Source organism: Theropithecus gelada, chromosome 11 (assembly GCF_003255815.1).
Source record: "Theropithecus gelada isolate Dixy chromosome 11, Tgel_1.0, whole genome shotgun sequence".
NCBI classification, from domain to species: domain Eukaryota; kingdom Metazoa; phylum Chordata; class Mammalia; order Primates; family Cercopithecidae; genus Theropithecus; species Theropithecus gelada.
Genome location: NC_037679.1, coordinates 18030529 through 18044901, shown reverse-complemented (window position 1 = coordinate 18044901; position 14373 = coordinate 18030529). Strand labels below are relative to the sequence as shown.

Genomic DNA, 14373 nt, shown 5'->3' with positions numbered 1-14373 from the left:
CGACGCAGTGGAGACTTCTGGCTGGAGAGGCTGGAAAATATAACTCTGAATTTCCTACAATCTCAGCTCCACTTTCTCCCGCGCGTAGGCCCCCGGCTGGAGCGGTGTTATTGTCACGTGGCTGCGGGGACGCTCGCAGCCTGGCCGGCCAATGGGCGCACGTCGGCCTCTCCCCGCCCCGCCTCGCTACTCCGTCGCGCGGGGAGTTGGCGCAGCGCCGCGGGGTGGAGGCGAAAAAGTTTCTTTTGCGTACAAGAAGGGGCTTAGGCGAGCCGACGCTGCTCAAGCTGCAACTCTGTTGCAGTTGGCAGTTCTTTTCAGTTTCCCTCCTGCTGTTTGGGGGCATGAAAGGGCTTCGCCGCCGGGAGTAAAAGAAGGAATTGACCGGGAAGCGCGAGGAACAAGCGCGCACGCGGCCGAGAGGGCGGGCGTGCACCCTCGGCTGGAAGTTTGTGCCGGGCCCCGAGCGCGCGCCAGCTGGGAGCATCGGGCAGAGACAGAGGCCGCTGGACCGCGATGAGCGCGCCGAGTCTCCGTGCGCGCGCGGCGGCGTTGGGGCTGCTGCTGTGCGCCGTACTGGGGCGCGCGGGCCGGTCCGACAGCGGCGGCCGCGGGGCACTTGGGCAGCCCTCCGGGATAGCTGCCGAGCGCCAGTGCCCCACTACCTGCCGCTGCCTCGGGGACCTGCTGGACTGCAGTCGCCAGCGGCTAGCGCGTCTTCCCGAGCCGCTCCCGCCCTGGGTCGCTCGGCTGTAAGTGTTCTTCCCCGGGGGGGAGGGAGGCCGGGCCTCTGGAGTTTCGGGAAAACAGGAGCGGGCGAGGGCCTGGTTACTTGGGGTTTGGCGTGCATTGCCTTTTTTGCCGGATAGCTCCTTCTGGCCCAGGCCGCGATCGGCGCTCCGTGGACGTGGAAAAAGAACTGTCTGGGCCTCAGTTTCCCTCCCACGTGCCTTGCGGGCCGCGCAGGTGGGCTTTTGGCGCGTCCTAACTGCCTGCAGGTAGCCTAGGGGAGGGGGCCAGTGACTACGCCATAGGCCGGGAATGAAGTCCTGCGCCCTATGCTAGCCGAGGGATTCAAATGCGCGCTCCTGCCAGGCCTGGGCGAGATGAGTGGCAACCTGCGCACATAGGAGTTTGCTATTCTCCCTGAGTTCTGAGTCTAGTTCAGCTTTAGTTTCTAGCTGCGTCAGACTCCTTTTCCTGTTGCCACCCAGTAACTGAAGTCAGGCTTTTCATCTGGGAAGCCCCCTCAACAGAATTCGGTCACTATCCAAGTTATGGTAGACGTACTTTTGTTCTCCCTCTGCTTGCTTTCACATTAGCAGACCGTAAGTTCCCACTCCTCAACCAGATTGTAAAGACTGGTCAGTAGTTGTGGAAAGGAAGGAACTCGATTATTCAGAATCAAGGGCGTGATTTCTGTAGCTCCTCAGCACGCCCAGACGGTTTAGGGGAAAGCGCAGGGTGCTCTTATGCAAGTGTTTGGATTTTAGCTGCGAAGTCTGAAAACCTGAAATCACTGCCAACTGCGTGAAGAACAAGAAAGAAAATGTAATTTAGTTGGAAATGCTGATCTTTTCCAAATGTCATCTGTCTTTCTATTCTTCCTCAGTCCCAGTTTTAAAATTGGAGGAGTACTGTAGAAAGTATACGATCAAAACTTGTATTTTTTGAAGTAGTTGTTCTGTTTAAAATAAAGTGCAGTTCATACGTAATCTTAAATTTTTACTTAGCAGAATTGCAATGAAAATTTTAAGTTCTTAAAACAAATCTAGTGAACTATTCCAATGCCCTAATCGTGGTAGGAGGTTTGGTCAGGTGTTTAAGAATTTATATTTTTAAATTATTGTGCTAATCTAAATAACTTCTGTGAATGTAGAATTGTTGGCCATCAGAAAGTATACTCCTTGTGTTTTTAATAAGCCTTAGTTGAATAAAGTAGAATTAGAGAGTATTGGATTGATATTTAATTTCTTATCATGGGACGTTTTATTTAGTAGTTTTTATTACAATTGCAAGAGGAGATAAGGGCTTTAACGGAAAGCAGGGAGACTTTCAATTAGTTGTGGCTAATTCTGTTCAATTGCCTCTTGTGGAGGTCATGCTGCCTTATTCATGAAATGTGAATGGCTCTATTGACAACATATGGAACTGAACATGTAAATGACTGGCGGTGAACACTTAGGAATAATAGAGTGATGAGAAAGAGAAAATGAATACAGTGCTTCCTGGAGTGTATTTAGAAATGCTTAGATTATTCACGGCATCTAACTTGTATTCGATAGTTTTTCAATGTCAAGTTGTCTATTGTGATCTTGCTAGTGTGCAGTACTTTTTTTTTCGTGGATTTAGATGTTTAGAAAAAAGAAAATCTGTGTTGCCCTTGATTAGTAGTTGAGTTGAACCAAAAGGGGTTCGATACCTATTTAAACATTGTCTTAAAAGTAGCTGACCTAATTAGGGTTTTGTTTTGCAGATAATTTGGTGGCACACTAAAAACAAATTAGAGTTTATTTGGTTAGCACAGTCTTTAATTACATTTCCGCCAGCAGTAAATTGTCTCAATACTAGTCCACATTCCTTAAATGTATGTGAAAATAAGTTCCACTTGTGTAAATAAGCTCTCAGTCTGTTGTCAGGAACCCCACTGTGATCACTCATTGGACAGCTCTGTCATTCTTGTACTTCTGTGACTTTTAACCATCTTTGTAAGTGTCACCAAACCATGTGGTCTGAATTCTTTATTGTAAATGTTTTTTTTGTTTGTACCTAAAACTCTAGAGGTCTCCTCTCTCCACTTTTGAAAGAGGCAGAAAAACACGTGGAATTGAGTTTTACTTTCTCTGTTATTTGATATTTTAGAATAGGAGGTTCAAAAGGCTACTAAAGTTTTTCTTAATTAGAAAAATCATCCTAACGAGATGACTTCCGAGTTCAGATATAAATAGAAAAATGCGTGTTTTTTTTTTTTTTTTTCCACGTATCTTACCTTCTCTTTCCTCAGGTAATCAAAATAGTAGAAGTTTGTCTTTGGATTGGCTTATGAAAGCACTTTTCAGAAAAAGTTCAGTAACTGTCTTTCGTTTTGTTGAATTTGCAAGTTTAAGAAAAATCTCTACCTGTGTATGTATTTTTTCCACTTTATTTGGTTGTGATTTATTACTATAGAGGCCCATGGGTGAAAAGTTGAATAGTTTGAGCTGTAAAATAATGATACTGTATCAGTACTCCTTTTAGAAAATAACCTCTAGTACTTTAATGAAAGTGGCTTTTAAAGGAGTAACTATGTGAGCGAGCCTTTGTCTAAAAAAAACAACCCAGTAACCATGTGAAGCCTTGCTCACAACTGCCATTAAAGGCAAGCTAGAGTTTGTCTAGAATTTGTGCTTAAACAGTTCTCAACCTAAAGAGGAATGCTTGTTAGAATGTTATTTAGCCCAGAGATGGAAAAGTTGCTAAATTGCCAATGAGAACTTCCAGTATTATTAAATTCTCACTGGCATTTCAGAATTATTTGTCTTATGTAGAAATGTTTGAGTTCTCAACAGGACCCAGGCGAAAGTCCCAAAGGTAGTTTCTGCTGGTGTGACTTCTTTAGTGTTGACCTGTTATAAATCTTCTGGTCCATACCAGAATTGGGGGTGGGGTGGGGGTAATAGTCCTTATGGTTTTCACAGCTGTTTTTCTATATTTTCCAGACTAAAACTTGAATATAACAGGCTGATTTATGAGTCACTTTGGATCAGTGTCTTAAAACAGCTATAGCCTGGCTTTTTGTTTTTCAGCTTTCCAGATTTCTGCTGAATTAGCAGCTCTGCAGGCCCCAGTGGGATTGATTAAGAAGCTGTGCTGGATTTGCATTTAAAATTTGACTTGGAAGTCAGATTTCCAAATGCTAAAAGGAAGAAAATGATAGCTTGAACCAAATGTTGCAAATTGATTATTTTCATATATATTTATTCATTTGCTAATATGCAGGAAGAGAGAAGTCTGTCTAACCATGTAGAAAGGGTTTGATTTTCAAGTTTTGGCCAGCTGAGCTCTGGGTACATAGTTAACACTTCTGTGTCTTACCACCTTTCCCATTCATTAACCCCACTACAAAAAGCTTTTGTAAAAGTTTTGTGGGGAAGATGTTCATTAATGGAACTCTAAACATGAATAATCTCCTTTCTTATTGAATGTTTTATGATCTGGGTTTAAGAAAACATCGACATTGTACAACTTGAATCTGTTTTTAATGGTCTAGCCATAAAAACAATATAAGGAAGATTTAGGAAAATGTGACATCCCTTAACTGGAAAGTAATCATTTCTCAAATGTAAACTATATTAAATCTAAATTTAGGTACACTAAAACTTTCATAGCTGTAAGTATTTGGCAGTAAATGTCATTTAAGGGGCGTTTTTTTTTTTTTCCTCTTACATATAATGTAGTTTTAATAGTACACAAAACTCAGGAATGGAAGTGTGTTGCAATAACTGAAATATTCAAAGTTGCCAGCTCCTGCTTCTGGATCAGAAATGAGGGGTCCCCAGCATGTGTACTGGTCTCTGAAGGCAGTTTCTTATTTTTTTCAGGTCTTTTGTAGGAGGAATCTTATCCCATTACTAGTTGAAAAAAAGTTAGGCACTCTATCTCATTTCTCTCACAGGATTGCCCTGTGAAATAATCCTTAAAACGAAATGGAGAGCTCAGTTTTAGTTTTTTTTTTTAATTCTTAATTAAAAAGAAAATCACCTGTGTTAAATATTAATGCCAGATTGCTTCCCCCTTTCTTTTTAAGACCTGAAACAATAGGGGATGCAGTTTTACGCTGGCACAATGCTCTTTAGTTAAGTGGGTCCAAATGAGACTTTCTGTTGACTCAGGCTACCTCCCAGGTGAAAGACTCTTTTCCTTGGTTGTTTTTTAAACCATGTGGGAAATCTGTGACTGTCTGGGGTGCTAAAAGCACACAGGTTTTGTTTGAATTCTAACGTGAGTTGTTGGGCTCACGGTTTCCTTGATGAACTCCAGATGGACTTGAGCTGGGCTATGAGGGAAAGTGTCTGGCTCCAGCCAGCGTGGTGAGCATGCACAGCAGTGGTTGTAATTGCAGGATTTTTATAGTTTAAAGACTGTGCCAGATTTTTTTCATGTTATAACTCTACCAGAACAAATCTACTCATGTCTGTCACTGTCTGGTAGGTCTTTGGGCAAGCATATTTCAAATAAAAACTTGCAGTTTTTTTTTTTAGGTGAAAAAGAGAATCCAGGTTTATTCTCAAAACAAAAACTCAAAGACTGAAAGGATCTCTGATTTCTAATTGTTAACTAAACACTGAGTAACACTGTGCTTCTCTGGAGGTGGTTTCTCTTTAGTTACTTTTTAGAAGGGGTATACTTACGCATGTAACACATAATTCATGCTTTTCTCCAGTCAACTTTGGTTATTTAAAAATCTCTCTTTTAAACACTGAAAAGATTAGTATGGGTTGGATAACCTCTTTCAGTGGGAAGCTTCAAGCCATGCTATTTGTTAGCCTGGTTTTTCATCACTCTTGAACCATTTCATTTTTATCACACTGTTTTGAAGGCACATAGTGAATGTATTAACACATATGGGGAATATAACCAAGAATATTTGCTGGAATTTATTCCATATTTTGTATCTTAAATGAGATGACTTTCTAGCCTAGTATTGTATATGTATGATTTTGTTATTGTTTTTAATAGTAATGATGTTCTATGGAAATTGTTACTGAGTTAAATTGAGTTATTGAGTAAGAAGCACATTTATTTTAATGATTGAAATCTGTTCACAAGTTTTTGTGCAATCTGCTGAACTTTGTTAGATGGTGATGTGGTTTAAATTATATATTACCAGATATTGAAATTTGGGGAATTTAAGAAAGCAGAGGGTTTAGATTGTTTTCTACCCTCTCAACACTCACACACAAAATAATACTTTAAATTTAGTGCTTTAACGCAGAGAAACAAATATGTACGCAAAGCAATTTCTGTTTTCCTTGACTGCAATAAGGACATCGATGCTTAAATGTATAACAATGAAAAGAATTCTATAGAGGCTTTAGTTTCAGCAACCTGCCTAATTAGCTCCTTTTCATAAACCATGATGTCATCATATCAGGTTGGGAGTGGGGAGATGGGAGGGTGAAGCAGACCTGCCAGTTCACAAAAGATCTGTTCACCGTGTGCCAAAAAACATCTCTTAAAACGTTTGTGGGCTTAAAGTATTTGAATCTGCCAGTCTCCTTAAACTAATTTTGTCCTTGGAGCTTGTATTTTTGAGTTTGGCATTTTGGTTGCCATCTAGTTTGTGGACATAATAGACCAGTTATTTCTCCTGCTCCCACTAGTGTTCATAGAGATACTTCATGAGCCCACTTAGCACTATCAGTGATGTTTAGAAATGACTTACAGTTTTAATTTTGTTTTCTTATAGGGACTTAAGTCACAACAGATTATCTTTCATCAAGGCAAGTTCCATCAGCCACCTTCAAAGCCTTCGAGAAGTGTGAGTCTTCATTATTTTGCTTTTAAGATTTGAGTAAAATACATTACCCCTTATGCTATTTAACTGTAAGGAATACTTGGATTATAGTGAGTTACTCAAAACTTTTAACTTGGGAGGTATCTTGAAATAATATGTAAAGTTTTCACCTCTGTGAATGAAAGATTACCTAATCAGCTTTTCTTTTTCTTTTTTTGGCATTTGTAGGAAACTGAACAACAACGAATTGGAGACCATTCCAAATCTGGGACCAGTCTCGGCAAATATTACACTTCTCTCCTTGTAAGTGAATATCAGCAGAATTCCTTGTGTATGTTTGCAGGAACCTTGAGTAGTAGTTGCATAGGAACTAGCATAGAGATCTTAGAAGAAAAAATTGAATATTTTCTTCAGGGCATAATAAAGATACACTCTTTAAATTGGTTAACTTGTCTTCTAGCCTCTAACTCTGTCACCCCTAAATTTCATGTATTCTTATAACAACACACTTTACACTTTGCTGTCATTGCCGAACTGGTCTTCAAGATTCAAAGAGGCCAGCTTTACACCATAGAAATGTGTATTTGATCATATTCTGTAGACTAGGATTTTAATTCTGGTATTGCTCAATGGTTGACATGGGGATCTGTGGATTATGTATTACTTAGTTCCTAGTGGAGAATGATCAGAGGTGTTTTGTGAGGAGAAACTGGAGTTGAGAAGAAGCCATTGGAGTATCCTCTTTTAAGTGTGGTACCTGCAGTGGAAATCAGAGACATCAACTCAAAAAAAGTAAATATGTGACTGAAGACAGAAATAACTTTGCTGGTTATTTTGCAAATATGAGTTTTCAAATACAATTAAGGTTGTACCAAGTTTTCTGTGTTTTTAGTGTAGGTAACGTGTATATACATGCACCGACGTAGGTTTTGGAATAATTTTGACTTTCAGCATTTAAAGGTAGCATTTGGAATGCCTGTGGTTTAATTTCTAAAATCTAATAAGCTTACCACCTTAATCTTAAATAATTTAAAAATATATTTAAGCTACTGATGTTAAAAAATGTTTTTCTTTAAGCAACTTAAGGAAAAAACCACCATTGTTAGTTGCTTCTGAGAGAGGTGTTGGGAGGGTTGAAATTATACAGTAAATTTCAGGAAAGCTGTTCAATTAATAGAGTGATCACTACCCAATTGCTTACATCTGGTGATTTATAGCGGTTTGTTTTTACTGAGGGCCCAGGTCAGCCAAGTCACGGGTGCAGCCGCTGTGTCTGCTTTCCTCTGTTTGAATAAGAGCTAAGTGACATTTGATACTGATGTGGTTTTTCCAAAGATCAGAAACAGAAAGGAATGAAAGAAAAAGCAGTTGGTATTTGACAAATAAACACTGTATTTAAAAAACATTTTTATGCTAGCATAAATACCTTTTTTCTTTGTTTTTTACAATTGCTTAAAATGTTAGAATCTAAATGGAGTGCTGGTTTTGGTATCGTAAACATCTGCAGCTATTCTTGTTTGACCAAGGTGGCCTTTTTAAATTCCACTTTGCTCTTTCTGTCCTCGCACTGCATATTGGCAGTTTCTGTCAGTATGTTTAAGAGAGCTTGAGGGTCGCGGCATACTTCATGGCTGAGAGGATCCGCAGTGCAGTTTTGTAATCTGGGCGGGGTGGGGAAAGCAGTCTATTCTTTGGCATGGTATAGTGTTGAAAGCATTACGAACTTGTGAAGAAGTTAGAAAATTATAAGTAACCTAGTGTTTTACACTTTAACGTTATACTTGGAAAGCTACAGTGATCTCTCAAAAGTTAGAAATTTGTGCTCCTTCAAAATTTGTCCCCTTCTCCGTATTGTTTTTGTGTTTCACTTTAGCAAGTGCTGGGTGTGAAATCACCCTGAATAATTTCACTTTCTCCTTAATGAGTTATGGTACGTCTGGCCAGTGATATCTTTGTTCATCTCACATAATGATACATCCAATGTGTTACCTAGATTACATAGACTCTGCGAAGAGTAATTTATATCATGGGTCTGATAATTCAATGTGGAGAGTAAAAACTTCTTTTTATACCAATGAAATATCTTGAAAAATTTGCCTCTCTGGTTGTTTTCATCTAAAAATGTTTTGTTTCCTCCTGCAGGCTTCACTGGATATTGTAATACACAGTCATTGTTTCTCAAGCACTTTTAATTTCTGTGTTGTGTAGAGGAAAACATTTTCTTTTATGTAGAAACACTTGAAAATAAAGCTAAAAATGAGTTCTGAAATACTTTTCTGAGACTTAAAAAAGAAAATCTCTTAAGTTATATAACATGACACAGATTGAAAACTTGCTGTAGCACCACAATTAAATCTCATATCTTTCAAAATAGTTTTTAGAATGATTTGACTTTCATATTAAGAGTTTTTGTGGTTTTTTTGTGTCTTTTACATTTTGCAGAGGAAAACATTTTTATGGGTTATTTGCACAGGTTAAATAGTTTGAAAACTTGTGTTTAAAGAAAATGAGTAATTAGTTGAAGTCTTAATCATAGGATTTAATATTACTGTTCCATACTCTTTCTACTCTGTGCCATGAAGACCCCTCCCAGCTGGAGGGGCTGCATGCAGAGAAGACTGTCCTGGTGAGACTTGTCTTCTCATAGCTATAGGAGCCAGGAGCTGATAATTGGATCAAAGAGAACCCCATGTCCAGAGACGAATTCAGTTAGGGACCTATTCTCATAATATCAGGGAATCTGGGATGATAGGAATCTGGGTTAATCTTCCCACTAACAAAGCTCATCTCTAACCTTTTTAGGAATCTTTTAGCATGTACAAGGCCCGAATAGAAATGCTTTCCTTTGAATCCCACACAGAACTAGCTGAGAAGTCAACCAATGTGCTAGGTACAAGGCATGATTTGTATATTTTTTAAATTTTTCTCTCCCAATATCCTAGCTATAGCAGGATGACATATTTTAGAAAGTGGAATAATCTTTGGAGTGAACATATCTTACAGTAAAACTCTATCGACCTGGCTTACATAAGGGAGTTGATTTTTCTGAAGGTACGAACTCTGGCTTTGTGTGGTGTGGAATGACCTGCTTGAGCATTGGACTTGATTGAAACCTGTGCCCTGGGTTAGGGAAGTTTGAATCCATGAGTTCTACAACATTGTAGTTGAACAAAAGAGCCTTGTTGGTTATTGGAGCTAGTTGGGTCTTAGTCTTGATGCTAGTGGTTTATATAGTGTTACCCAGCATGCAGATGCTGGCCTGGTGTCCTAGAGTTGAAGAGTGTTAGGTCAGTGACTGTCAAAGAGGTACCTAGGGTACTTGTTAGATTCTCAGACACTATCCCTAGAGATTCTAAATTAGTAGATTTGGGTGGGGCCCAGGAGTATCAATTTTAACATATGCAATAATCTAATCAGATACTGCATAAATATTTCTAGAGTTACTGATAAGGGTCATATCATAAGTAAGCCTTTTCTCTTTATTTCTTATCTCAAAAGTAGAGCATTTCTTCTTAGTCCATCATTGTCTTATAGCCTGTCATCTTTCCAGAGGTGACATTGTCATCATTCCAGAGAGGTTGTTATATATACTGATGACCTTTGCTGGTAGGACACCAAAACATGTACTCTACCAATGGAAAGCCATTGAAGAGGTGTAAAGCAGGGTGACATGATCAGATCTGCTATTTGAAAATGTCACACTGTCTTTAGTGTGGCAAATGACCTGGAGGTGGCAGGAGAATGGTTTAGAGGGGCAGATAATTAAACCACGTGATAGTTGACAAGCTGTGGTGGCCTGTTCTCCAGTGAAGTCACATCAGTAGAACAGTGATTAAAAGTAAAGCTCAAGTCAGGTGGCCTGGAATTAACTGTTGGCTCCACCCTTTGCCAGGTTTGTAACCTTGAGCAAGTTACTCACTGACCATGTTTTCTCATCTCTAAAATGAGAATAATGCTGGTGTCTATCTCATAGAGTTACTGTGAAGATATAGAGAATACAGGTAAAGCTGTCTTACATGTACTGAGTGCTCAGTGAATGTGAGCTGTGATAAGGATGATGATTCATTCAACTGCAATTTATTGAGTATCTGCTATGTACCAAGCCCTCTTTTAAGTGCTGGGACACCCAGTGAAAAAGCATGCAAACTCCCTCTTATCCTGAGGCCTGAGGCTTCCATTCTAGTGAGGAGAGAAAAATAAATAAGTAAATAAACATCAAAAGAAAAGATAACATCAGTTCATGATCAATGCTATGAAGGAAAAGAAAGGAGAATAAAGGGATTAGAGAGCTCTGGCAGTTGTTCTTTAATGTAATTAGGAAAGGCACATATTTACCAAATCCTACTACGTTCTGGGTACTGATCTGAGGTTAGGATTCAGAAAACAGACAGGAATCCCTGCCCTCATAGAGCTGACCACCTCATGGAAGGAGAAACACAAAAAATAAGAGATGTGATCAGAAGGGGATAAGTGCTGGAGAGAAGCAGCAGGGAAGAGGTGTCGGAAGACTGTGGCCAAAGAGGGGTTTTACAGTTTTAAATGGGGATGTAGGGAAAGGCTTGCCAGCAGGAAGATACTTGAATCAGGGACTGAAAGTGAGGGAGGGAGTTGTGTGTGTTTCTGGGGACATTGGGTCATCTCCGCTAAGCCTGCCCTGCCACATTTGGTGCCATCTTACCTTGTATATCCAACTTACATAGTAATTAAATAATTTTGTTTATATTTTTCTCCTCTGCTGTATTTTGAGGCCTCAGTAGCTAACTCTTCTTTTCCCCAGCATTTAGTGCAGGTATATGGCATAAATTAGTGCTTAATTAATGTATGAATTACATTATCTATGAATGTATGAATTAAAGAATATTCATAGAATAACCACATGCTGCACTTAGCGTAATTCAGACAGATCTCCTTCTGTACACTTAGTTTAAACCAGTGGCTAAAGATTTACAGTGGCAACAGCATACCTATGTTTTACATAACTTGTGTTCAACTATGCACACTTGAGGAAATAACAATAATAAATTCTGACAATAGCAATAACAATTAAAAGGAAAAAAAGAACAAGAGAAGTAACTTAACACAAAGATTCAGCTCACCACCCTAAGCTGGTGAGTGCATGCCCTGGAGTATGTATGAGGTGGGAAATAAAAGCCTCCTTTCCCATATGCCTTTCTAAGCATGAATATCTCAGCCCCCTGAGGGTGACATTGGTGTTCAGATATACAGCTTTTTCACAACCCCCTGCCTTTCACACTTCTGAACTGCTTTGACAGACCCTGAACCAAAGATTTAAAATGCGCGACAATGACAAAACCCTCCTGTTTCCAAATTGATCTCTTCCCACACAGAAGGAGAACTGCCCATGTTAGAGTCATTGAGAGGGGAGAACTGTCTACATAAAGTACCTTGCTGAAGTCATAAGCGATCTTCAAGAGTGTATTGATGATACGTGGTTTTCTCCCATCTGCTGGCTTGGAACCTACTGCCGCGAGATATGGTTCCATCACATCATGCATCCTTCTGTGTTGGAGATGCTTTGGGGGTGCAGGAAAGTAGGACAGTCATGCCCATTGCTGTGCTACAGAGATCAATACTGGGTGGTAGGAAGTACTGGCAATTTGTATGTCATGAATAGTTATTGTAGAATCCCAAGGATGGCAATTTTTCTTTTCCAGTTTTGAAGCGTTTACAAGCACAGCATGTGTAGTCTCTAATGGCATGGTCACACATCTCCTTCCAGGGTCCGACTTCTATCTTAGCGAGCTCTCAATCCCCTCAGCCCACTACAGTCTCAGACACACAGAAGGTGCTCACTAAGAATCGAGTGGACAAGAGAAATCACAGGCCCTTGTGCAATAGAGGGGAGCCCTGAGCTGGGAACTGGACTCACAGAAGCGCAGATTTTTGTCTCGTCTCACGCTACTAACCTGTCTGACCTTAGGCAGACTTAATTAACTTTTCGTTGTTTATCTGTGAAAACAGTCTAAGATGTCTGCCCATCTCTCTCCTGGGGTTCCGGTAAAGGATCAAATGGCATAATGTACATGAAAGAGTTCTGAAAGTGTGAGCACAGGCAGCTGCTGCTTTTGCATTGTGGTGGGCTTGGCAGAGGAGCAGAGACTGGAGGCAGTGGGCCAAAGTGGATTCTTGAATGGGAGGGTCACAGGAGGAATGCAGGATTTAGAAACATTATCCTGGCAGCAAGAGATGAGGGAAGGAAAAGCCACTTTGCATTGGGGGTGAATTTTCAGGAAAACTTCCACTCTCTTCAAATAGTTCCTAATAATTTTGGTGGGTACTCAATTATAAATAACAGCAGTATTTGTAGCCTGAGGGCTTGTGTATCTATAAAGTGAATTTCAAGCGCTTCAGAATGCCCAGCAACAATGCCGACTATGTACTAAGTGCTAGGGAACAAAGGAAAAATAGGATTTGGCCCCCACTTTCAAGGTGCTCTGAACAAGAGAGAAGACCGATGGTAAAGACATAGCACACGTGGGGTGTGCCCGGAACAGTGGAGGATGCCTGGGCCACCGCATAGATTTCAGGATGTGCGGAGCGTGGGGGAAGTGAGGAGGAGAAGGAAGGAAACTTGTGTGAGTTGGTAGAGATCAGCTCAGGAAGCTTCTTCCATGCTTAGGTGGTTTGCATGTTTGGAGAGTCTTCATTGAAGACTTTAAAAAAAAAAACAAAAAACCGGGAATAAAATGACTGCACTTAAGCACAGAATCTGCTTTTCTCCTTTTCTTTGATAGCCATTAGAGAAAAAGTCATTCATTTTCATTCGTTGAAGTCATTTAATTTTCAAAATCAAGTGGATAAAAACAAATGTGGCTTTGATAATAAATAATTATGACTTGCCAAATGCCTGTTACCCACTGACCCCGGGAGCTGTTCAGTGTTCTGAGCCCTACTGTGTGTTAGGACCACATCTCTTTTTCTCACAAAGGGAAACGGGCCATGAGGTGGGAGTCAGGAGCGTTGGCTTGTGAATGATGAATAGGGTAGAGTTGGCTGGAATGATCACAAATCAGATCTGCAATATTCCACTATTTATATACTGAACCCAGCACCATATTAAGTGAGAATTTCATTCATAAGCGTGCATTTCTCATTACATTCCAAAAATCAGACCATTAAAAAAACAAGTTTGGGAAACTCTTATTCGAGAGACTGTTGCTTGGGTACATGGCATAGAGTTTATTAAATTCATCAAACTTAACCTATAACTTTAAAGTAATATTGATATTTTAATGTGCTCTGAATTCAGAGGTAAAGTTGCAAAGAGGGAAGGCAAGCATTAAATGTATTTTCAAGTGATGATGTCTCTCAGTAACGTTGTGCAGTAGAGCTCAAAGAATTGCTAGCTTTTTTTAAAAAACGGAACTTTTATAACTCAGTATTTGAAAAGTGGTCGTTTGTCAAATTAATTATGGAAGTTGAGGAGCAGCTTTAGCCACAATTAGAACTTAAGTTTCTGGGGAAATGGGAGAGTTTTGTTTTTATGAAGTGGACAGAAACCATATCCCATCCTTATACTCTCGTCTTAGTGTGGAGAAACCCATGGAACTTGACCGTCTTTACTGCCAAATTTATCTAGAACGTGTGCTGTCCTGATGCAGATGAATGGGCTGTTTCCTTCACATGTAAAGAACATCATTGTATTAGAGGTTGTCCTAGTTTGTTTTCTGTTGCTTATAGCAGAAGACCTGAAACCTATGCAGAAAGCTATACAGAATACCTATAACATCTTTAATTTATACAGAAAATGAATTTACTTCTTATTGTGGAGGCTGAGAAGTCCAAAGTTGACGGGCCTCATTCGGTGAACCTTTTTGCTGGTAGGGACTCTGCAAAGTCCCTAAGCCATGTGGGGC

The 14373-nt window shown here is 40.0% G+C and overlaps 1 protein-coding gene across 1 annotated transcript in view; it reads left to right on the top strand.

Annotated features, from left to right (window-relative positions):
* The first annotated feature begins 234 nt into the window (after positions 1–234).
* Positions 235–14373, top strand: part of LRIG3 (leucine rich repeats and immunoglobulin like domains 3) — a 46665-nt gene continuing 32526 nt past the window's right edge. The window contains exons 1-3 of the mRNA XM_025403665.1: positions 235–752; positions 6449–6520; positions 6725–6799. Of these exons, the coding sequence (XP_025259450.1) occupies positions 517–752; positions 6449–6520; positions 6725–6799 (383 nt within the window). The 5' untranslated portion in view covers positions 235–516. The remainder of the gene's footprint in view (positions 753–6448; positions 6521–6724; positions 6800–14373) is intronic.